At 43.2% G+C, this 26431-nt stretch overlaps 1 protein-coding gene across 4 annotated transcripts in view; it reads left to right on the plus strand.

The window, feature by feature from the left end:
* The window catches only part of ZNF385A (zinc finger protein 385A), a 213318-nt gene that overhangs the window by 59674 nt on the left and 127213 nt on the right, over nucleotides 1-26431 (plus strand). The window contains exon 2 of one of the 4 annotated variants that reach the window (XM_060762930.2): nucleotides 19360-19544. The exons of 1 other annotated variant lie outside the window; for it this stretch is intronic. In XM_060762930.2, coding sequence (XP_060618913.2) covers nucleotides 19360-19544 — 185 coding nt within the window. The remainder of the gene's footprint in view (nucleotides 1-19359; nucleotides 19545-26431) is intronic. 2 more of the 4 variants (XM_060762931.2, XM_060762932.2) reach the window with 2 other exon arrangements.

Raw genomic sequence — 26431 nt, forward strand, 5'->3', positions numbered from 1 at the left:
TATTAGCTGTTTTGGAGTGCTACTGGGAATGGGTGTATTGTGAGGAGTAGTCCATGGCTACTATTCCTAACATGGAAATCCAGGCTAGCTCCCAAATGGGGTCACTAGCTCACAGTGTTCAGCTTCATTCCAAAACTATATTTGGGAGCTGGCCTACTGTGTTTGACCTTGATGATAGTTACTTAATGTCCTTGATCTTTTCTTCTTCCATCTTGATTTACCAGAATAGTCAAAAGATTGGGAAGAAAGGGATGAGCTGAATGATAGTGACAGAATGGATCGTGGCCTTTAGGAATATAAGCTTTGTGCACCTGCTTCCTTGTCCATGATTTGTCATTTTCTGAATCCCAACCAATGATCCAACTAACCATAAGGATTGTTGTGTCCCTGTATTGGGAGAAAGATGGGATAAAAATAAAGCAAGTAATAATAATAAATAATTCATATCCTTAGTTGCCTAGTAACTGTGACATGTTTTCTCTTAGTTTCCCTATTTTCCAAATCCAGGTCCCTTGATGTGGATGCACTATAACTTCTGCCATCATCAAGGGGATTGTTGGTAGTTTCAAACAACATTAGGGAACTAAAGGTTGTGGAAAAGGCCACCAGATGATGCAAAACACACAGTGGTTCCTCCTTCAAAAATCACAAAGTTTGTCGGCCAAGTGCATCTTTTGCTAGTGGACAAGCCAATCCTGGACCAAGAATTAGTAGCTGCTTCCTGTTGTGCTGTCAACTAGTCTTTATTCTGCAGTGTTGCCTTTACATTAAGAAAAATGTATTTTAGTGTATGGCTCAGAATGTTTTTTATTATTCCAGTCATTGGAACTCTAAGAGTGGTAGTTATTTTTGGTTTTTATTTTAATGCAGCTGGCCTAGTTTCCTGCTAAAGGACCAGCAGGGCTTTCCTGATTCCCTGCATTTCTTCAAGCATGATGATCTTTTGGCAATCTAGAAAAGTTGGTTATTTCATGGGGTCAGATAATAATGAGTGAATATCAAGATCAACTAGATGTAGTCTTGCTGTGAGGAAAGGACCCAAAAGTCCAGCTTTGCTTTGCTTTGCTTAGGGTCCTTCCACACTGCCCCTATAGCGCAAGATCTGAAGGCAGTGTGGAAGGACCCTGAGTGATCTCTGTGCATATTTGTATGTATTGGAGAACAATAGTCATGACAGATGTTCCTTCATTCTTCTGATTTGTTCATTAGCTAGTCTTGCTGGGAACCCAAGAGATGGTGAATCAGTTCTCTCCTTTCTCCTGCAAGGCCACCCTTGATCTGTGGTTGATCCAGCTGTGCCCCTCCTCCTTCTGCACGCTTGCCCCACTTTTGAACATCCTTAATGGCCTGTTCTTTCTGAAACCTGTTCTATGTGGTTGAAGAAGTGAAGACAACTTCATGATGGTGGTGGTGGTGGTGGTTGAAGGGGAAGGGGCGAAGAGGGGAGAAGAGGAAGGAAAAGGGGGAACTAGGAATCACCATGCGTAGTTTGTGCTATTTCCAGCATTGTCCCTTTTACATAATCGCTGAGCAGTTTCCTGCATATGCAAGCAAGCGTGTGGGCGAAGGAAGCCACCAGGAAAAAAACCCACTGTGGGCCTTCCATTAGGTAAAAACGACATGCTGCACATACCTATTCTCCCCTCTCCCCACAAAGCCATAAACCAGATATAAATAGAGATAACTGTCAAGGTTGGTCACACAGCTGTATTAACTCCATATTGAACTGGATTAAATTGCAGTGTGGATTCAGTTAACCCATTTCAAAGCAGATATTGTGGATTATCTGCCTTGATATTCTGGGTTATATGGCTGTGGGGAAGGGCCTTCAGTGGCTTCAACGTTTTGCTTTCCATTCCCTCCCTCATCACTACTGCACTGCCGCATCCCTGCCTCTGAGCTCAGAAATGCTATACAGCCCGAAGATATAAATTGTGAAAGTAAGCTTATAGCTCATCTTAACCCTGTTAAAGCATCACCCAGGAAAAGCGCTTTTGAAGGAAGTTAGAGAAACTGCTCATCGTAAGATTATTCTTCCATCCAACCACCACAGCTTCTGCCTCTGAGCTTATTTAATCTTCTGTAGGTTGACATCCTTTCTGGTTGTCTTTTGACATTGATGCTGGAGTTATTGGCGGAGGCCACTGTAGCTGTTCTTCTATCCCCTGCCTTTGTGGGGGGTGGGGAATACAAGACAAAATAATAAAAAGTTTTGCAATTTAGTAGGAATCAAGGATGGGACGGGAATGCCGATTAAATTTGGAGAAAATTGGTAGAACTGCACAGCCAGTGTCGACAAGACACCCTTTCTCTTGCTTCTTTATTTGAGTATGGGTCCTTCCACACATTCCTATATCCCAGAATATCAAGGCAGAAAATCCCACAATATCTGCTTTGAACCGGGTTATCTGAGTCCACACTCAGATAATGTGGGATTTCCTTCCTTGATATTCTGGAATATGGGGCTGTGTGGAAGGGTACTAAGTCTGAACTACACAATTACATTAGTTTGATGGCACTTTTCCCTACTTCCTCTTCTCTTTCTTCAATGTGAAATCAAGTAATACCTTGGGCTCCACTTCCTTTCTGCTTCCGAAACAGAGCCCTACGGAGTCCCACCGGAAGTTTCCCTATGTCATGTGATAGGCTCCGTGGGAATCTGTTCCCGCAACAGAGAGAAGTGGGTAGAAGACTCTCCTCTCTCTGCATCTGATGGGGTCCTATATATTCATAGAATCATAGAAACATAGTTGGAAAAGACCTCATGGGCCATCCAGTCCAACCCCTTTCCAAGAAGCAGGAAAATTGCATTCAAAGAACCGCCAACAGATAGCCATCCAGCCTCTGTTTAAAAGCTTCCAAAGAAGGAACCTCTACCACACTCCGGGGCAGAGAGTTCCACTGCTGAACGGCTCTCACAGTCAGGAAGTTCTTCCTCATGTTCAGATGGAATCTCCTTTCTTGTACTTTGAAGCCATTGTTCCACATCCTAGTCCCCAGGGCAGCAGAAACAAGTTCGCACCCTCCTCCCTATGACTTCCTCTTATGTATTTATACATGGCTATCATGTCTCCTCTCAGTCTTCTCTTCTTCAGGCTAAACATGCCCAACTCTTTAAGCTGCTCCTCATAGGGCTTGTTCTCCAGAACCTTGATCATTTTAGTCGCCCTCCTTGGGACACATTCCAGCTTGTCAATATCTCCCTTCAATTGTGGTGCCCAGAACTGGACACAATATTCCAGGTGTGGTCTAACCAAGGCAGAATAGAGGGGTAGCATGGCTTCTCTGGATCTAGACACTATACTCCTATTGATGCAGGACAAAATCCCATTGGATTATTTTGCTGCTGCATCACATTGTTGACTCATGTTTAACTTGTTGTGCACAAGGACCCCAAGATCTTTTTCACAAGTACCGCCCTCGAGCCACGCGTCCCCCATTTTGTATCTTTGCATTTCATTTTTTTTTTGCTAAGTGGAGTATCTTGTATTTGTCACTGTTGAACTTCATTTTGTTAGTTTTGGCCCATCTCTCTAATCTGTTAAGATTGTTTTGAATTCTGCTCCTGTCTTCTGGAGTATTGGCTATCCCTCCCAATTTGGTGTCATCTGCAAACGTGACGATCATCCCTTCTAACCCTTCATCTAAGTCATTAAAAAGATGTTGAACAGAACCGGGCCCAGGACGGAACCCTGCGGCACTCCACTCGTCACTTCTTTCCAGGATGAAGAGGAAGCATTGGTGAGCACCCTCTGGGTTCGTCCGCTTAACCAATTACAGATCCACCTCATCGTAGTTTTGCCTAGCCCACATTTGACTAATTTGTTTGCCAGAAAGTCATGGGGACCTTGTCAAAAGCCTATATATCTCCTTGCGTTATATTTAAGGAGCTTTTCAGTGGAGGAAATGCATTTCTTTTGGGGTGCTGTGAGGGTGTCCCTCACTTGTGGGCACTTGCCCAAGCAACTGTTGCTGCTGCCTCTCAGATTCTGCCACCAGAGGCAGTCCCTGTGAAAAAAGTTGTCTTCGGCAGACAAAAGCACCTTCCCATCAATTAATAATCTTAAGCGTTAGATTTAAAGTCCCATAAAGATTGGTGGGGGACACGGTGAGATTCTTCTGCACAGACTTGCACTGAACACTAGGATTTCCAACAAAAGCTTCCCAGGGTGCATCTTCACTGTAGAATTATGCAGTTTGATGCCACGGTGCAATGTGGTGGGATTGTTTGTCATTTGGTACAGTACCTGTGCTTTTTTTGGCAGGGAAGGTGAAAGACTTTGTAAAATCATGATTGCAGAGCACTGATCCATGGCAGTTATTGTGGTGTCAAACTGCATTAATTCTACAATGTAGATACAACCTCAGCAGTCTCTGCTCAACCGGACAGTGAAAATGCTGTGTGCAATTACCCGCTTCTCCGGTTCCAAAAATGCTGTGAGCCGGTTCTCGTTCCCTCAGGACCTAAATAGCCTCTTCACGTTCTTAGGTTTAGGAATGTGAGTGGAGAAGCGGAGAGTACGGCCCCCCATTTGGGACATCACGTTTCATGTAAAAAAACAAAGCAAAACAAAAACCAGACCTAAACCCCCAGGTGGCTGGCTGCTGGCATATGTCCAGTCACCCATCATTGTTCGGAGGCGTCATGCCTTCTTTTCCTTACTATACACAAACCCAAACACACGCGCACCCTGCTGTCGACACCCACACACATTTGCAGTGCCATCTTTTATTGATGTTCTGCGTGGCCTCGTTAGGGGGAAAAAAACATGCTTCTATTCACACAGGCAGATGGTTGGCTTTTTTTGCGGCTGATGGTGGGAATGGCGGGGAGAATCTCAAACTCCTCCACATTCATGGAAAATCCCCTTTCTTGCACTGAGACGGTGTGGGTGTGTGTGGGGGGGGGGGGAACTATTGGCCAAGTTTTGCATGGAAGTATCCATGGGCAGCCATCTGCCTGCCTGCCCCCCTCCCCAAATTTCCAGATTTTTTGTTTTGTTTTTCTAATTCTTTGTCACTGGCTTTTGCTGCAGAGTCTTACTGGAAATTTCCATGCGACTCCTCCAACATCTAGAACAGCTAGAAGGAACATTTGGTTCTCCCGGTGTCTGGAACTACAATTCCTGCGATCCCTTCCCATTGGCTGCAAGGGTGATACAGATGAGAGTGGTAGTCCAAAATACCTGGTTAGCTATACATTATCTACTCAAGGTTTAGGGCTTTCCTAGATATTGAGCTCTCAGCATTCCTCCTCTACTGTTTTTTAACCAGTGCATAACTAAAAGGGTAGCCACACTACACAACTGCAGCAGTTTAATACCACATGAAGTGTCAGGGCTCCATACCATGGAATACAGTAATAATAAACTTAATAATAAATTTTATTTGTACCCCGCCCCATCTCCCCGATGGGGACTCGGAGCAGCTTACATGGGGCCAAGCCCGAAAAACAATTACAATAAAGAACGACCGAATGCAAACCAAAAACACAAACAATAAACAATAAACAACATCATAATTACAAAGGACATATGAATATACAACAATATAAAATTACAATAAACAGAAACACATGGACAATGGGCGGGCCACATGTAATGGTTAAAAGAAGAACTAATTAAAGCTAGTTAAAAGTTCGGTGAGATAAAAGAGAAACAGATAGTTTGCGGAGGAGAGCTCATTATGGGGGAGTTGTGGAATCAAGCTTTCCCACAAGGGGGAATATATACTCCAGTGATAGAACATTGCATATGAGGGATAATGTGGGATTGAGTATCTATTCACCAAAGGCGCAACGGAAGAGCCGGGACACCTTAGAAGTGTCTAGGGTAGGGGCTTTCCTAATTTCTCCAGGTAGTGAATTCCAGAGTTGGGGAGCCCCCAAGGAAAAAGCTCTATATTAAATAGGTATGAAAACCAAACATTTACTGACAATAAACCAGCTTTTGCAAGGCTTGCTAAACAAGTTTCCCTGTTTATGAAGTACAGCTGAAGCATTTTCTGCTAAATCCACTGTAAACACTACACATCATTGCTAACAGATTCATGTAAATGTCTAAAACAGCTACTGTGTGACATTCAAAAACCTTTTACCGTTGCCAAAATTTTGGTGACTCCAATAGGAGACTTCATTTGGGGTCAAGATGAATAGTTCAACAAGCAGTGAATTAGGTCCCTTCCACACAGCTGTATAAAATCCACAGTAAACTGAATTATATGGCAGTGTGGACTCAGATAATCCAGTTCCAAGCAGATATTGTTGATTATCTACCGTGATATTCTGGGTTAAATGGCTGTGTGGAAGGGCTCTCATAGTAAGTATGCAATCTCAAATCTGGCTCATGAGGGGGCGATGGCCCTTCCACACAGCCCTATATCCTAGAATATCAAGGCAGAAAATCCCACATTATCTGAGTGTGGACTCAGATAACCCAGTTCAAAGCAGATTTTGTGGGATTTTCTGCCTTGATAATCTGGGATATAGGGCTGTGTGGAAGGGCCCCAAGACTCTTTTAATATAGTGTAAGGAAACAAGCAACTGATTTCTACATGGAAGAGGTGCTGGTGTTCTAGTCTGGCAATCACATCCCATATTAGCATACCAGACCCAACCCAGAGATCCTGCTGTCTGAAGAAGAATATAGAAACCAGTGTGTGCCAGGAGTATGAGAGAAAGCCTAAGTTGTGCATGCTATAGGAGCTGTGGTGGAAGGGAGTCACATGAAAAATGGGGCATAGAAAACAGTTCCAGAGACTCTCCAGTTACTTCAAAATGTTTTAAAGGCCCATGAAAGTTCTCCAGCTTCCAGTTAGACCACTTTCTCCTAGAGCAGTGGTTCCCAACCTTTTTTTTTTTTTTTTACCAGGGACCACTTTGACCAGGGACCACTATCCGACATTAGTATCAAAAGGGTTACGAATCGGTTTTTGGTTGACTTTAGATTCAGTTTGGTTAATTGGGGTGCAGATTCAGAAACTTGCATTGGATAGACCACATCAGCTCTAATTTCTGATATGGAACAGATGCCATCCAGTAGTCGCCATCTTCTCACTCACAGAAAATCATATTTAATAATCTAGAGTTGCAGACCTTATTTTACGGCTGGGAACCACTGCCTAGAGCCATCACTGCCCTCCCCCTTTCAAGAGCCCCCTCTCATGACCACATGTTTGGGGCTGTTTGAGGTCTTTTAATGGGGCAGTAAGGATCTGAGCATGCCTTTGTTCTGATGCCTTGCAGAGCGACTTTAGATCTGCCAGGGTTGAGCATTAACAGTGGAAAGGGCAGAATGGGTTCCCGAAGGAAGACTGTCCCCATTTAGCAGGGCATGCCACAAATAATAATAGCACTAGAAATATTAGGTAAGGGCATTTGTCCTCTTAGTTGCTGTGGCTTCTCTCTCTTCCTCTCTGATTTAAAAACCAGAAGGGCCTTATTATCTCCCTGTCTCTCGGAAAGATCCTCTAGCTCCCATTCTGGAGCCTTGCCACTCTGCTGTTGGGTAAAAGTGGATATTAAGCTGCTCTAAGCCCTTGCGCCATCCTAGTCCTCTCAAGCAAGAGTGCCAGGGACAGGCTGGGCACGACAAGGACACAAGAGAGCCTTAAGAGTGGCAGGTGGTCCTGGTTTTTTTTTTTCCCTACCAGAAATGAACGAACATTGAGGAAATTGTGACAAGTGACAAATACACATCTTTCAAAGACATGCATGCCAGTTTGAAAATAAGGATGAATTGTGTTCTTTAAACAGCTAGTGAGGCTGGAAGACTCTGTATTTTTTGTATTAAATTGAAAGTTTCAGTGAAATTCTGTGATTCTTTGCATTAGTGTTGCTCCATCATGGGGTGGAGAAAGTGCGTCCCAATGGGCCATTTATGTGCCCCCCCCCCCTGCACCAGAGTCCAAAATTTGTGTGGAGGACCCCTAAGTGACTTGTGGACGTAGGTAGGAGGCAACTTTGGGCCATCCTCGACTATTTTGGGCTCGGGGAGGCCCTTTTTCCCCAAGAAGAAGTGAACTAAAAGTTGTCTTCCTGTTGGAAGGAATTCTAAAACATTTTGAACAACCTAAGGAGGCCTGTATAAAAGTTAAAACAAAGTAAATCCTAAATGTGTTCTTGTGAGATACCACACTTGTAATATCAGATATTGGTTTGGAATTAAGTTAACAAGACTTAACAGCTTTACAAAAGACCTACTCCTGGTAGGGATAGTTCCTTTCAGAATTTGTTTTACGTCAACACAACTGCAATTTGTCACTGTCCATAGGATCTTCACTTTGTAATGTACCACTACACCACTGAGTGTAAGGCTGAAGTAAGGCACTGCCAAGCATTTGAGCGGTTAGAGGGAACATAAATACTCTCCAGCAATTCCAACAGCCAGTGCTTCTCTTGGACTTCAACTTTCACTGTCCATAACCTTTGTCATGCTAGCTTAGGGCTGATGGGAGCTCAAGTCCAGCAATATTTGAAAGGCCACGGGTTCATAGAAACATTGAGTTGGGAGAGATTCCAAGAGCCAACCAATCCAACCCCATTCTACCATTTTTATCATGTCAGAAGTAACATGAAATACTGCAAGTCGCTTCTGATGTGAGAAAATTTACCATCTACAAAGACATTGCCCAGGGATGCCTAGATGTTTTACTCTCCTGTGGGAGGCTTCTCATGTCCCCACATGAGAAGTTGGAGCTGACAGATGGGAGCTCACTCCATCTCATGGATTTGAACCTCCAACCTTCAGGTCAGCAGTTCTGCCAGCAGAAGGGATTAACCCATTGTGCCACTGTGTCTCCTGTTCTACCATTCAGAATACCCAACCAACGCACTGTCAACAGACAGCCATTCAGCCTTTGCTTAAAAGCATCCAGAGACTCCACCACACTCCAAGGCAGCATATTTAACTGTTGAGCGGTTTTTTCTATCAGGAAGTTTTCCCTATAGTTTAGATGGAATCTTTTCCTGTACCTTGAAGCCATTCCTCTATTGTCCATCAGTCAAGTTTTAAGAAGCATGCCCAGAAGGTCTCAGTGCTTGGAAGCCTGCTGGGAGGATCAGAAGAGAAAACGTTCAGTTGTGGGCAGAAGGTGTAGTTGGGGCCTACTCAGAGGCCAGGACAGCCCTGGACCTGTTACGTTTTGCATTTTTTTAAATTTGGATGTCAACTCTGACCCAATACATTTATATCAATGAGGAAAAGTGATTTTCACAACCCTAGTCCTTCCCTGCATTGGAGACAGAGCGTTTTGCCCTTACCCTGATTGGCTTCCTAACAGTCCTTTGTGTTATGTCATGCCTTCATCATAATGCAACCCCAAGTAGGGACAAGACTTCTTGTGCCTCATGGTAAGGGAGGGTTGGCACTGGATAGCTACTGGGTCATCTGGGAATACCATGACTGCTGTTGCTGCCCAGACTACGAATCATACAGCATGGAAAAAGTGGTGGTGAGGAGGAGTTTTCAAGAAAACTTTCACCCCTTTATCTCATCCCATATGGAGACTTCTTTGTGTTTCTGCTGAACAAAAACTCCAGAAAATGGTTTCATTTCAGCTCCATCTGAAGCTTTTAACAGAGATTGCATTCACACAGCAAAGTTACAGCAGTTTGACAACGTATTAACCAACATGGCTCCATGCTATAGAATTCTTGGAGTTGTAATTTTGTGAGTGGTTCTCTAATCTGCACCAACTACACATTTCAGGATTCCATGGAATGGAGCTATAGTGGTTAGAGTGGCATTAAAATGTTTTAGTTCTGCAATGTGGATGGAAGGATGGTCTTTAAAAAACATACTTTACAAGTCTGGAAGAATTGCCAGCCAGAATTGCCCTGCAACTGTAATTTCTCAGTAAAAATGGATGAATATGGTAGGGCCTGGGAGCTCCTGGTGGTGCAGTAGGCTAAAGCACTGAGCTGCTGAACTTGTTGACCGAAAGGTCACAGGTTTGAATCCGGGGAGCGGAATGAGCTCCCGCTGTTAGCCCCAGCTTCTGCCAACCTAGCAGTTCAAAAAGATGTAAATGTGAGTATATCAATAGGTACTGCTCCAGCAGGAAGGTAACAGCGCTCCATGCAGTCATGCTGGCCAATGACCTGGAGGTATCTATGGACAACGCTGGTTCTTCGGCTTAGAAATGGAGACGAGCACCAACTCCCAGAGTCGGACACGACTAGACTTAATGTCAGGGGAAAACCTTTACCTATGGTAGGACCTCTGTCCTCTAACTTTAGTATCCCCTTTTGTCTATAGCATGCTTCACTAATAAGGCAGGTCCTTTATAATTTATGTCGTTCTATAAACATTGGTGCAATACGCTTCTTCAGTCCCATCATGTTTCAAAGTAGAGTTATTAGGGGACCTGAGGTCTTGATGCTAAACTACATGATATGTGTGTGGGTTGTGAAATGTTGCGTATTCCCTGTGGTGTCACCACCACTTGAAAATTGCCCTTTTACAAATTTAGTGTAATATTTGCATCAGCCCTTGACTACCTTTCCACACAATAACAATAAGTTGCTATTTGTCAGGACAAGATACATGGCAAACTGCCCTTCTGTCTGTTCTCATAACAGCCCTGGCAGATAGGTCAAGTTGAGAGAGGGTGAGTGACAAACTAAAGGGAATTGTATCTGGCTTTCCCAAGGGACACGCCACATAAGAGGAAAACTCTGAAGAGGATTGGATCAAGTCTTTTCGAGGCCCTTCACTCCTAAAAGTTTTTGGTGCCTCCATATACTTCTAATTCAAAATATAAACAATCATAAACTTACAGTAAGGTGGAAAATAAGATTTATTTTTGTATACTCCCACTTTATTTTTGGAGCTCCCGGTGCCACAGTAGATTAAACCACTGAGCTGCTGAATTTGCTGACAAAAAGGTTGGTGGTTTGAATCCAAGGAGCAGGGTAATCTCCAATTGTTAACCACAGCTTCTGCAACCTTGTTCCTACCCCACTACCTTTCCCTGCCTGCTGTGAGTAAAAATAAAGCAGTACATTAAACCGCTAAACTGCAGAACTTGATGATTGAAAGATCGACGGTTCGAATCCGTGGGATGTGGTGAGCTCCAGTTGTTAGCCCCAGCTTCTGCCAACCTAGCAGTTCGGAAACATGCAGATGTGAGTAGATCAATAGGTACTGCTTCAGCAGGAAGGTAACGGTGCACCATGTAGTCATGCTGGCTACATGACCTTGGAGGCATCTATGGACAACGCTGACTCTTCGGCTTAGAAATGGAGATGAGCACCACCTCCCAGAGTCGGACACGACTAGACTTCATGTTGAAGCAAAACCTTTACCTTTTTAAATTTATATTTGACAAGTTTTCTCTTTTTTCAAAGTACAAAGTCTTTCATTTTGGGATCTCTCTTGTGTAGAACCTGATTCAGCTGTACCATTGGTAGTTTTTCACAGGAAATCTGCAGAGCCAACTTCATTCTAATTAGTGGTAGTAGAGATAACATTAAGTACTTCACACCTGGGATGATGTCTTGTCTTGTTCTTGTCTTGTCCTCTCTGTCTCTACACGTTTGTGCTCATCTAGTCAAGTCATGTTAAGACCAGTGGCAGAGGAGCAAATGCATAATCTGTTGTGCACAAGGTTTGTTATTTTGGCTTCTGGGTCAGAAAGCCAAGTACAACAACACTCCTCTTCCTGGATACCCCATATTATCTGCTCGAGGCATTTTCCTTACTTTTCCTAATGATCAGGCTTGGATAACATCAGAAACAGTAGCATAGAGAGAAGTCGCTGACTACAACATCAGTGGACAAATCTTGTGCTTTTTAAAGCAACCTCCACAGTAATCACACACTGGCTGTTCTATCTGATGGGAGCTGTAGTCCAGAAATGTATGGGGTACTACAGCTGCCCACTTCCTGGACTGAACACCCTCAACCATCAACTGAGGATGAGGAAAAGGGGAGAAGAGTTCCCAGTTAGGAGATGTATAAATGATGGGTGCTTAAAGGATTTGGCAGAGGCATCTCTTTAGGGTCTCAGTATCCATGGGTTTTATCCCACAGCTTCTTCTGGTCAAACACATTTTGCCAAGTTTTTAAAATATTTCTTTATTTCTTTAATATCCAATCTTTTTCCCAGTATGAGATTCATAGCAGTGTACAACCTCTTGCAAACACAACTAAAGAAAACTTAGTGTAAAAGTTGAAACTCAGCGAAACCTAACCTTTTTTTTTACAATATAAACACAACTTTAAAGTTGTTGTTGTTGTTCATTCGTTCAGTCGTCTCCGACTCTTCGTGACCTCATGGACCAGCCCATGCCAGAGCTCCCTGTCGGCCGTCACCACCCCCAGCTGCTTCAAGGTCAGTCCAGTCACTTCAAGGATGCTATCCATCCATCTTGCCCTTGGCCGGCCCCTCTTCCTTTTACCTTCCACTTTCCCCAGCATAATTGTCTTCTTTAGGCTTTGCTGTCTCCTCACGATATGGCCAAAGTACTTCAACTTTGTCTCTAGTATCCTTCCCTCCAGTGAGCAGTTGGGCTTTAATTCCTGGAGTATGGACTGATTGGATCTTCACGCAGTCCAAGGCACTCTCAGAACTTTCCTCCAGCACCACAGTTCAAAACTTTAAAGTAGATTTTTTAAAAATAGAAAGGAATAAGGGACAGCAAAACATTTGAGGAAAGCTTGAAAGAGCTTGTTCAGTCTGGTGAAGAGAAGACTGAGAACTGACAGGACCATGCTCTTTAAATGCCCCCAAGGGCGACCACAAAGAGAAGGTGGCAGAGCAGTTCTGTGATGCACATCTATGGTTTGAAGTTACAGGAGGATAGGTGCTAACTTGAACATTAGAAAGACTGTATTGACAGTAAGACCCAACAGCCCATGAGGCCCCATGGTCAAAGGACATTTAATCAACTACCAAGCTTGCAAACTTTGTGTTTTGTCTGTTTGTTGAACTTACTGACCAAAAGGTTGGCAGTTCGAATCCGGGGAGCAGGGTGAGCTCCCACTGTATTGTCGAAGGCTTTCATGGCTGGGATCACTAGGTTGTTGTAGGTTTTTCAGACTGTATGGCCATGTTCTAGAGCTCCTACTGTTATCCCCAACTTCTGCCAACCTAGCAGTTCGAAAACACACAAATGTGAGTAGATCAGTAGGTACAACTTCTGCGGGAAGATAACGACGCTCCATGTAGTCATGCTAGTGACATGAACTTGGAGGTGTTTATGGACAACGCCGGCTCTTTGGTTTAGAAATGGAGATGAGTACCACCCCCCAGTTGGACTCAACAAGACTTATTGTCAAAGGGAAACCTTTACCTTTTCTAAGATAATTAGAATTTTCCCCATTGCATTGAAGTACTGAAGACTTCTAACAGACATTCTCACAAAGCTACAAATCCAAACATTCTATAAGTTGACAGCATTATAATTGAAGGAGTACAAAAAGACTATAGCTGTGTGGTGTAGATCCCCTTTGTGACATAGGTTTTAAAGCAGAGGTGAGGAAAATTTGGCCATCCATATTGCAACTCCCATAGCCCTTTGGAGCAGAAATCCAAAATATCTAGACGGCTAGACATTCTCCACTTCTTCCGTTATAACCAGCCTCCGCAAGGAACTGTACAAGTAGAAAATGCTGCTGCTCTTGTTATTTTTCTTGTCAGACTTCCTCAACAGCAACACTACTCGCAACTGAAAATCTCAGCTTTCATCTGTCAAAGAGCGCCTTAGAATTCTGGAGTGCACATTCCCCACAGCTGCAGTCTTTCTGGTTGTATGGACTCCCCATCCATATCTTGTCTCTCTTCTTGTACTTTCTGTTGTGAGAATCTCTCCTGGATTCCCCTCCACTGCATCAAAGAGTGTGGAACTATGGCGGCGTATCTCTGGCTTGTTTTCTATTTGGTACATTTTGTTCTCTGAACCCTAGTGTATCAGAGCTTTTAATCCTGAATTACTAGGCTGGGGAATTTCATTGCAGATACCATCAGTACAATCCCTGTGCAGTTTCTCCTTACTCCTGCTTCAGAGCCTGGAAATAATGCATCAGATGTAACAACATTAATATATCCATTTTGGTACCAACAATGGCATACCTGTGGCCTCCTTATGCATTTTAATGCTAATACTAAAGTTATTTTGGGAACCATAATAAGTAATGTTTATTTCTTATTCTAAAATAAATGTTTAGCATTTTAAAGAATTTTTGGAAATTTTTCTGGTTTTAAAACATGTGGCAACTTGCCTTTTTAAAGACCCTATGAAATGCATTGGATTGGCATAAGTTGACAGACACACACACATACATACATACACAACACATTACTAATACATTACTTCTTGAATTGTTAATGCTAACATGGTTTTAAAACGATGACGAATGATGACCATGTTTAGGCAATTTCACCAATGTTTGCGTACTTTTCAGGCAGTCAGAGCATTCACCATCACCACCATCACACAATGCGTTTTGCTTGCCAGTGTCCAAACTGGATGCAAAACCATTTAGCAGCAAATATCTCCATTGCAGTTTCCAGATTGTATTATTTCCCTTGATACTCCCCTCAGGGGAACGTGGGATCAATGTGTGGTAGTGATGTTTTCGAGTCATAAATTTGACAAGCTACAACCTGGATAATGACTGGGGTTGCAAGAATGATGGAGATTTCCTGTGTTTTGGACCTCACTAAGTCATTTACATTTGTGGCTCTGAGCAAAAGAAGCGTAAATCCTGTGATCTGAATGCAGGATGCAGATTATTAATATGTCATTGCCAAGTTAGGGCTATCAACCAATGTTAATCTATGATTTTTTTTAAAAAAAACTATTAACAACTGGACTATTAAGCAATCCGTCAATCCCATTTAACTCGTGTTTAAATACATTTATGTACTTTAGTGATGAGAATCATGTAACCCTTCACATAATGCTGGAGTACAACTCTCATCTGCTTGTAGCCAGCATAGTCAGTGGTGAGAGATTGTGGATCTTGTAGTCTCTTCATTATCTTGGAAGGCTGGATAGAGGCCTAGATAAAGCCTCTATCAAGGTGACTTTTGTGATACTTGATAAGAGCATTGCTGTTGTCTTCTAAGTACGTTTTACAATGTTTTGCCCTTTGCAGATTGTGGGCCGTGCATTCCAACCCCCATCAATAAGTACAAAAATTGCATTCAAAGCACCCCTGACAGATGGCCATCCAGCCTTTATTTAATAGCCTCCAAAGAAGGCGCCTCCACCACATTCCGGGGCAGAAAGTTCCACTACTGAACAACTCTTACAATTAGGAAGTTCTTCCTAATGTTCAGGTGGAATTTCCTGCCAGAAAGAAAAGTAGCGTTTTGAGATAGGATTTTAATGTAATGTGTTAAAGCCATAATCTTCTTGGTTCTTCTATGTTAGGCACATAAAGATGGGCTCTTACAAAGCTCTTGAGAGCAAAGATTGCTTGTCAGGTTTTCAGATTGATTAGTGGAGGAAGAAGGTTGATGGTGGTAAACTTTTACTTGTATTTTAAGTGTTGTCGCTGCAATTAATCATTTAATACTTGCAGCTCTGCAGCAGCTTTGCTTCATTTGCATAAATGTACTGCATTAGTATGTCTTAAACATCTGTACAGATGAATATCTGGGACAATGTGTAATATAAGCTTCAATGGTGGAGGAGGTTTGCTACTAATCAATCCTAAATTACACATCCTGAAAAAGCAAAAATCAACTGTAGATTCCTATAGAAATGATGCAGTTTCAGCACATTTGCAGAATGTCTTTCTGTTGCTTTACTCATATTGAGATGATCTTCAGGCACAGCCCAAATATATAAAGACTATAAAATCCTACCCACGGGTTTTCCAGGATTCTGGATAGTTAGGATCCTGAGGGTTTTCCTCGTCCACTACAGGCTAGTGTGCCTCTCCCAGTTTTTGGTAGCTACTACATCTCCTTCCTTTTCTGTTTGGTGCACAGTACAGTATATACCATGGGCAAATTTGCATGGGCAAATTTGGAGTGGGGGGGGGGAGAAAGAGGGGGGGATTCTCCCTAAGTCCCCTTCCTGTCCATTCCGCCTCTTCCTCTTCTCTTTTGGAGGAAAAGAGTGAAGAAAAGATGGAAAATGTTTGGATCCCAAAAGGGTTAGCCTTGGCCAAGACAAGATGGTGGATGGGAGAGAAAAAGTGTATCCATGAGACCCTGTATTGTCTACTCCTGATATAGAATCTTAGAGCTGGAAGAGACCCCCAAGAGCCATCCAGTCCAACCCCCTGCCATACAAGAAGGCACAATCAAAGCACTCCTGATAGACAGCCTCTGCAGAAAAGCCTCCAGAGAAGGAGATTCCACCACACTCCCAGGCAGCCTAAGCCACTCTCCACAGCTATTAATCTCAGGAAGTTCTTCCTAATCTTTTCAGTCAAATCTCTTTCCCTGCCATTTGAAACCATTGCTCCCTTGTGTCCTGGTCTCTAGAGCAGCAGAAAGTCAGTTTTCTCCCTCCCTCCCCCTCAATGGGGCACCCTTATAAATCTTGAAACATGCTTCTCATGCTCCCTCTCTAATGTCTCTTCTTCCAGGTAAACATCCCCCAGGAGGAAAGGAGGAAGGAAAAAGGGAAGGGAGGGAGGGAGGAAGCAGATGGATGGAAAGAAGAGAGGGTGAAAAAGAATGGAGGGAGGGAAGGAAGACAAAAGGGGAGGGAAGGGGGAGGAAGGAAGGGAACGATGGATGGATGGATGGATGGATGGATGGATGGGAGGGAGAGAGAGAATGGAGGGAAGGAAGGAAGAAAGACAAAAGGGGAGGGGGGAGGAAGGAAGGAAGGGAACAACGGATGTATGGATGGATGGAAGGAAGGGAGGGTGAAAGAGAATGGAGGGAGGGAAGGAAGAAAGACTAAAGGGAAGGGAGGGAGGGAAGGGAGGAGGAAGGAAGGAAGGGAACGCTGGATGGATGGATTGATGGAAGGGAGGGTGGAAGAGAATGGAGGGAGGGAAGGAGGGAAGACAAAGGGGAAGGAAGAAAAGAAAGAAGTGAGGGAGGGGAAGGGAAAGGAAAGCTAAGGAAGGAAGAAAAAAGAGAATGAGGAGGAAGGAAAGAAGAAAGAAAGGAAAGATGGAAGGATGGAAGTGAAGGAAGGAGGGAGGTAGAAAGAGGGAGGTAAGGAAGGGAAGGATGGCAGGAGAAGGAAAGGAAAGTGAGAAGGAAGGAAGGATAGGATGGTGAGAGAGAGGAGGGCCTAAGAAAAGAGCCGAAAGGGCAGCATCTGGCCCCTATGCCTGGGTTTGCCCATATCTAATATATACTCATGCATAAGTCAACATCATGTATACATTGGCAGGCTCTGAAGTAAAAAAAATCCCTTATCCCTTGAATAAGATGGGGATCATTCTGTGGAGTGTACGCTTTGTAAGGGAAACAATTGAAAAATGTTAATTTAAATACAAATTCATCTGTACTTTTTTTAATTGAAAAATGCACATTGATACAGAAACCAGAGTGAACAGCCTTATGGATGAATTCACTGTGAAGGTGACATATATCAGGAATAAGTGGGTTGACATAAAAGTGTCTATGGATTCTACAGCATCCTACCAAGGTCATCTTCCAGTATCTTAGTTCTGTTTGTGAGTGCTTCTGCATGTCTAATTTCAACTGATGGAGCTTGTCTTTGAGATGACTATATCATTTACTGGACACACACACACTGTTGTACCTACTGCTCAGGGAGGTACAAAAAAAATCATCTTGTGAGATGGGTTAACACCCCGCATGAGTTTGCTGCTTTGTGTAGAGAGGTTGCAAAAAGGAGGATTGAAACTGACACCCCACCATCACCAGGAGTTTAATCTCTTTCTGACAACTTCACCTTACCATGAACTGGCTTCTCCCCTACTTAGTGTGGCGGGAGAGAGAGGGAAAAGAAAGCATGCCAGATTCACCTCTGCTCTTTGCAGCCTTTGCAGTAGGCACTAGATAATGTGCAATTATCACTGAACTTTCCAGGACAGATGGCTGGATGCACAAATAGTTATGTAAGCAAGTAGGGATAGGAGAGGAGAGAAAAACAGCTCTTTCTGTTGGGGGGAAACATGCACATCAATGTGAATATTGTCTGTAAATATTGGTTGACATTGTATAGAGTGTCTGGTAAACTATATAGCTTAGTAGAACCTTATTGAAACTAGCCAACTTATTTGCCACGAGGCATCGTTGTCATGATCCTGGAACTTGGGAAAGTTACTTTTTTGGGCTACAACACCCAGAATCTCACCAGCTAAGGTAGCTAGTGGTTTATAGTACCTATTTCTCCAACCATAACAAGTGAATGGGTTTGAGGTGGGATATCTTTGGTAGACATCCTATGCAAGAAAAAGAACCCAAGCAGGAACATCTGAAAAAATGATATTAAATTAATTTAGAAATGAGTAATTGAGTAGATAAAATTCCTAAAAACACAGGTGCGCATTGTTGTGACCATGCAAGCTTTGCAGAGTGTTCGTGTCCTGAAATGAAGTGACATTATCACTTATTATTATTATTATTATTATTATTATTATTATTGTTATTCATAATGCCTAAATTTCTTTATATTTGAGTTGGGAAAAAACATGTCTAGGGTGGATACACCCACAGATTCATCCTTCCAGGCCTAGGATATAGGTCTATGCCTCTTTAAAGACATAGGTTTGAAATCCTGCTTATTTAACTATGGGTGCGTCTATACTGCAGTTTGACCCTGCTTTAATTACCATGGCCCAATGCTATGGGATCGTGGGGATTATAGCCCCTTCTGCACTGATATATAATCCAGATCATCAAAGCAGATCTACATTATCTGCTTTGAACTGGATTATCTGAGTCTACATTGCCAGATAATCCAGTTCAAAGTAGACAGTCTGGATTTTATATGGCAGTGTAGAAGGAGCCATTCTCTCTTCCGGACCTCTCAATTTGTCTCATGACATTTAGATTAAAAGGTCTTTAGCCTTCATTGCCAAAGCACATTAGTAGTACCTCACCAAACTACAACTCCCATGTTCCATGGCATTGAGCCATAGCAAATAAAGTAGTGTCAAACTGCCTTAATTCTACACTGTATATGTATTCCATGTTTTTTTCTTAATTGGGATGATGGCTACCTCATGTTATTCCATCATCTGTAGCAGCTACGAAGCCAGCAAGGCCAGAAAGGTCCTTTCCATGCTGTAGAGAGCTATATCTGTTCAGTTGGACCAGTGCAGATAGCAGAGGATTTAGTGTTAGTTATTTGGGATGGCAAGAACAAGAGGTTTAAACACATTGGGAGAAAGCAACCTTGATGGCTGTGTCTCAGCCAGGTATTGCACCACAGGCTCTTGATTCTTCCCTTTCTCTCTCCTTGCCTAGGCAGCCTGAGCCGGGCGGGCCCAATCCCGGCCATCCTGCGCCCACCGCCCGCCATGATGCAGCCGCCCCTCGATCTCAAGCCCTTCCTATCGTTCCCCATGGAGGCGCAGCCAGCCGTGGGCCTCTTCCCGGGTTTCAACACGGTAAGGCCGTGGCTGCTTCCGGCCCAGGAGGTGCAGGCTCGGGTAGGATTGTTTGTATAACTCCTCCCCATTTTTTTCTCTCCTTCTCTTTCTCTGACCCCTCACCAAAGTCAAAGGGACCTCTGAACTGGACACCTGGCCCTTGGGGATGCCAGGTGAGGCCCCCGGGGCACCAAAACAGTGGGTGGTGGGGGCAGTGGCATTCTCTTTTGCAACAGTGCTTATCCCTGAAGGGTGAAGAATGCCTTACGGTGGGCAGTAATAATAGGGTTAGATAGTTGGAGTGACCTGACTTGTCTCCCTCTGTATTTGTCTATCCTGACCCCTCTGTGATGTAAACTGATTTTCATTGGAATGTTTTCTCCATCTCCTCTTCTTCTCATGAGTCTTGTCTCACTCTTCCAAGACATAGCTAGGTTAAATCAGCACCTTGAATAACTTTCCCATCTTGCCTTAGTCCACTGGAAAGCACAAGAATCTGCCCCCTCCTCTCCTGTCCCCCTATTGAATTAATTGAGCACAAACTTTGCTTTGAACTCAGTTTGCAGCAACCAAAGTAAGCAGAGAATGAAGGAGGAAAATGAGAGGAGAGAGAAAATTTTAAACACAGCAGAAAAAAGTGGGACAATGACAAAGGATTAATCAGGACCATCTCTACAAATCAGGACATTTGGAAAGTAGACATACATTGTCAATTCACTTATAATAGTCTAAGTAAAACATATAGCTGTATCTATATATAAAATCTATTATTGTTCGTTCTTTTTTCTGTAATATATTAATAGCTGCTCTGGCGAAAATGCCATTGATTGCTTGGAGATCCATTCTTGAAAATCTGATATACAAGTCTGCATGAAATGTACTTGCATGAAATAAGTGACAGGCTTATCAAATGCAAAGCTGGTAAAATTTACTCTTGGATTAGTTTTTTTCATGTCAGGGGTGACTTGAGAAATTGCAAGTTGCTTCTGGTGTAAGAGAATTGGCCAATCTGCAAGGACGTTGCCCAGAAGATGCCTGGATGTTTGATGCTTTACCATTCTTGTGGGAGGCTTCTCTCGTGTCCGTGCATGGGGAGCTGGAGCTGACAGAGGGAGCTCAACCCACTCTCTCTGGATTCGAACCACTAACCTGTCAGTCAGAAATCCTGCCGGCACAAGAGTTTAACCCACTGCGCTACCAGCAACCAAAAAAAATTATCATGGCCAGTGTCCATACTAGAGTCAAGCTTCTTGAGATTTACCACCCAGATAGACAAAATGACCAAGCCTTGATTCAGGATGTTGCACACACTCCAGTGCACCTGGCCAGGCAGGAAATGGTTGTCTGTTTCTTTCTGAGAATTCCCTTTGTGGGATATGATGATGGGAGCTTGGTAAGCAATGCAGGTTAAGATCACTTAGGGAAACAGCTCAGGAAATTTGCTTTGGCTTTTCAGACTCTAGTGCTGACTACCTGCCAAAATGCAATCTGTTTTGACAGTCCAGTAAGAATGAATGAGAAGTAAAATAAACAGTGGCTCATTGGAAACACCAGAAGGATGTAGTCCTAAAGGAGAGGCGTTGGAGAGCTGAAATGCAGTGCCTCTGCTGTCCTCACTCTGTATTCATTGAGAGATGTATATCCCGTGTCCATACATGAGCTCCTTTGATCTCTGAAGTCTCACGTGGGCATCTTGCTGCTTCATTGAAACTTCTGGTCTCTGCTTCCAAGAGTGGCTTTGAAAAGATCTGGGATGATTGTGCTCAGAGCTTTGGTTGGAAAGCAAAACTGGCACATGACTTTCTCGTCAGGTGCAGTAAACTGGTTTTTAATGCCAAACCTTTGGATACCTTCCTATTGCTGCAAAAAAAAGGGAGAGGGGCATTGCCAGCCCTATGGTGATGTGATGGTGGTTCTGCGTTTACAGTCATTTGACTATCCATTTGCCTGTGTTGGACTACCCTCTGCTGGTGAGAGTCAGAAACTAGATAGCTGTGGTGTGGCTGGGCTACAAGGGAAAGTAGTTAAGATCCCTCTTGTGACCTGGTGTGGAGCCAGTGTGGTGTAACAGTTTAAACATCAGACTATGACTCTGGAGATGAGGGTTCAAATCCCTCCTTGGCTATGGAAACCTTCTGAGTGACCTTAGACAAGTTACATACTCTCAGCCTCAGAGAAAGGAAAAGCAAACCCTCATGTACAAATCTTGCTAAGCAAAACCCTGTCCATAGGGTCGCCAAAAGTTAAACACAACTTGAAGGCAACATAAACAACAAAAGTTTATTGGCTGCTTTGGATCCCATCCATTTTCCTTCCAAAATGAAATCATGAAAACAGCTCTTCCAAAGGGAGAATAATAAGTGGATGTATAAATATTAGCTTGGCAAGCTGTAATAGATTTCACCGGTAGACTGAACCTCATAACTTACTGCTGAAGTTTTCTTCTCACAAAATGGCAAGGACAAAATGAGTTGGTTCCCCCCCCCCCCCAACAATAAAGCTTAGAGGAGGAGGAGGAGGAGGAGGAGGAAGGGAAAGCTCTATGCTCATTTTCATTTTAACATTTAACATCTTTGCTTATTTCATTCTTAAGTTGGGATGTTTTGCCATTGGTTCTGACATTTTGACAGGTTTGTAATCTGTAGTAAAACAATAAAGGATTGATCTTTAAATAGTTTCCTTCCTGAGTGAGATTATGAGAGTTTTAATTCATTTTCACAATGATGATTTGCTTTGGGAGACTCTATTTTGTGAGTTATTTTGCACAAAATGCTACATTTTTGAAACAAAACCTTCTTAATTATTGATAAGGAAGAAGACTATATTGAGGGCAAAGAAGAGAAAGGAAGTAATGATGCTTTCATAGGGTGAAAAATTTTGCAGTTGTTGACAGGTTTTTTTTATTCGGCCTTTCTCATCATGGAAACTTTATGAATATTCTTTACAACCCTATGTTCCTGTGCCCCCTTCTTCAAGTGCTTTGCCCCACTTTGCCGCACTGCAAAGCAAAGAAACGTCACCGTTGTAAGTAAGGCCATTTATTTCCACCTTCTTAGAGGATATGGTTCTGATGCTGAAATACTATAAAAGGAGCACTTTTGAACTCAAGCAAAAACCTGTTTGCACATTTTCCACAGGTGTGGTATGCAGGTTGAATAGGGATCTAGGAAATCTGGGTTCAGTCCTTCCCTTCTCATTGGGAGGACTTTAGACTAAATAATTTTCTCCCATGTCGTCTTTCCTCTGTGAATTACCTCACAGAATTGTGTGTTGGCCCAGAGCTCCTCAAAAGTTTTTTCAGTGCCAAACAGTTTTTTTCCCATGTCAGTAGTGACTTGAAACTGCAAGTCATTTCTAGTTTGAGAGAATTGGCCAACTGCAAGGATGTTGCCCAAGTGATGCCCAGATACTTTACCATCTTGTGGGAGGCTTCTCTCATGTCCCCACATAGGCTGGAGCTGACAGACAGGAGTTCACCCTGCTCCCCAGATTCGAACCGCTGATCTTTTGGTCAGCAGTCTGCTGGCACAAGGGTTTAACCCATTGCGTCAAACAGTAAGACATTGTATTGCAACAGCATAAACTTTGTTGGGAGTAAATAATGCAGCAGATGTGTTATCAAAGGCTTTTATAGCCAGAATCACTGGGTTGCTGTGAGTTTTCCAGGCTGTATGGCGATATTCCAGAAGCATTGTCTCCTGATGTTTGTCCACATCTATGGCAGGCATCCTCAGAGGTTGTGAGGTTGCAGCAGATGATGCAAACATTGATAGGAGCATTCAATTACTTTTAATGACAGAAGTTCAGCATTGCCTAACAGCCGATGATAGAATTGGGCCCTCAAACTACCGCAATTCTATTATTATTTTCTTATGATGATGTTTGTTTATTTATAATCCACTTTATCTCTCCTGAAGGAGACTCAAAGTGGCTAACAATTAAAAGTATGACCACATAATTTAAAATATACAAATATACAAACAATAAAACTGAATTAATTCTACCCGAACTATCCCCAGCTAGCCAGTAAATTCAGTACCTATTGCATATGGGGTTGCAGTACATCTCCCTAGCAAAGATGAACTCGCACAACTAAATTAGTTCATGGACAAAGAAAATCAAAGTGCAAGTGTTACTCATCACATCCCTTAGCTGGGAGAACTGTGAAAGCCAGTTAGCGTCAGATAAACATTTCCTCCTTGAGTCCTTCCTCAGCCCTTATACCTCTTACTTTTCTCAAACTGCGAAGCTATAGTCGAAAATGTCCAACAAGGCGATTTGGACACTTTGTCTACACTGGATTGGACACTTTGTCTACACTTGACTGTCATTCTAACAAGGACTCCAAAACCCATCAGCCTGGTGGAAGAAACCCAGCTCACTACATATTGTTTACACTGGGGAGGGGTGGGTGGTGGGGAAGCCACATATGCTGTCTTGGGTTTTTTGGAGGAGAGGCAGGATATACATGTAACTGACCTTCAAACATATAACACCAGCAATATACTGTAGTTTAGGTCTTGTTGATGGTTATTCCCCTCTTGTGTTGCCAGGCAAATACCAACAGGGGGAGCTCCTGGCCTTGTGTTGTGTGCCACTGGGATGAATGGTGCTGTCTGGTCCTCACTCTCTGAGATGGTGCCAAACTAGGTAGAAATGAAACAAGGCTGAGCAGAGAGATCAAGCTGGTGGCCATTTGTATTAAGCTGAAACACTCTAGGTTGGGAAACTCAGGATTCCTCTAATTATAACAACTATTATGTTAGTATCAGAAAATAACAGCTAAAACTTGCAGTGTGAAAAAGCTCAGCTTTTTAGTTATTCTCCCTGTCCTGAAACAAGGTATATCTACATTGTTGAATTAATTCAGTTTAATACCAATTAAACCACCATGACTCAATGCTGTGGAATGCTGGAAGTTATAGTTTGGTGGGCTCTAGATTGCTTTGGCAGAGACTGGTAGACCTTGTAAAACTACAACTACCATAATTGAACCATGGCAGTTAAAATAGTGCCAAACTGCATTAATTCTACAGTGTAGATGCACCCTGGGACTTGGGAGATCTGGTTTCAAGTTGCTAGTGGCTTAGGAATTCACTGGTTCTTTCAACCCAGCCTTCCTCACAAAGACATAATTTCTTTGACGATAAAGCAAGGGGAAGGTTAGCCATATACACAGCATTTACTTAATCAGAGGAAAGCCAGGATAGAAACATAACCCATAAAAATAAAATAACATACCTGATAAAATATTTGTGGGTAGGGTTGATCTAGAATGGGATAAAATCCCCTTATATGAGTTGTGTGATTTGACCCTGATTATAGTAGTTAGTAGGAGCCCCCGGTGGCGTAGTGGGTTAAAGCGCTGAGCTGCTGAGCTTGTTGACCGAAAGGTTGCAGGTTCGATTCCTGGGAGCGGGGTGAGCTTCAGCTGTCAGCCCTAGCTTCTGCCAACCTAGCAGTTCGAAAACATGCAAATGTGAGTAGATCAATAGGTACCGCTCCAGTGGGAAGGTAATGGCGCTCCGTGCAGTCATGCCGGCCACATGACCTTGGCAGTGTCTATGGACAAGGCTGGCTCTTCGGCTTAGAAATGGAGATAAGCACCACCCCCCACAGTCAGACATGACTGGACTTAATGTCGGGGAAAACCTTTACCTTACAGTAATGAGTACAGAGTAGTCCCCAGCGGCACAGCAGGTTAAACCACTGAGCTGCTGAACTTTGCTGACCGAAAAGTTAGTGGTCTGAATCTGGGGGGGCGGGGTGAGTCCCAGCTGTTAGCCCCAGCTTTTGCCAAACTAGCAGTTCGAAAACATGCAAATGTGAGTAGATCCGCTTTGGCGGGAAGGTAATGGCACTCAATGCAGTCATGCCGGCCACATGACCTTGGATATATCTATGGACAATGCTGGCTCTTCGGCTTAGAAATTGAGATGAGCACCATCTTCCAGAGTCGGACGCGACTAGCCTTAATGTCAGGGGAAATGTTTACCTTTACCTTTTACAGTGAAATAGGAGCCAGTGCAGCATAGTGGTTTGAACATTGGACTATAACTTCGGAGAACATGGTTTGTTACCTGTTTGGCCATGGAAACCCACAAAGTGACCTTGAGCAAAGTCACACAGCCTCAAAAAAAGCTGTGTGATAGGTTCATCATATTGTCATAAGTCAGAGATGATGTGAAGGCACAAAGCAACAATAGCAGCCAGTTGAACCTTGAAGCAATCTGCTTTCCTAGGCTTCAAGAAGGTAGGCTGTTTAATGTTCTGGGGTATGAAAACAAGAAGGAGAAGAGGAGGAGCGGGAGACAGATCAGCAGGAGCAGCTATCCTAGTTCTCCTTCAGTTTCTTTTCATTTTCTCCTTAAGATCATCCTGAAAATATGTTTGCGTCATTTCTAGGGTGCATCCAAGCTCAGAGTTCTCAGTACAAAAGAATGAGAAAAGGCTTACATATTGCTCTTGACTGTTCCCAGGAACTGAATGTTTTGCTACCCTGATTTAACTTGTTGGCCAAGCTACAACGCATCATTCATTCTCTGGTTGCAAGGACAACCCACCCGCCTTTTTTTGCTTTCACGGCTTTCTTTTTTACATGTACTCTTCCAACCCAGCTTTCTACCTGCATACAGTGTCTGCCCTGCCTTCCAAGTCTTCAGGAGTCCCCAGCAGACTCACAGCTAAGAAAAGATAGAATTTTGAATGACAACTCCCAGAAACCTATAATGTCCCAGAAATTTTGGAAGCTTCACCCAGCCCTGTAGTCTCTAAGGGAACAAATTAGTTTATGCCCTTGAGCTAAAGCAGAAGATGACCACCTGAAACCCACCAAGTATTTTAATTGACAAATTCCATGAGCTGAAGCCCAGAAAACTATTGCTTGGGTATTATGGGAAATGTAGCTAAACACATCTGGAGGAATCACATTGTCTAGCCTTGAATAG

This window comes from Anolis sagrei, chromosome 2 (genome assembly GCF_037176765.1).
Source record: "Anolis sagrei isolate rAnoSag1 chromosome 2, rAnoSag1.mat, whole genome shotgun sequence".
Lineage (NCBI taxonomy): Eukaryota > Metazoa > Chordata > Lepidosauria > Squamata > Dactyloidae > Anolis > Anolis sagrei.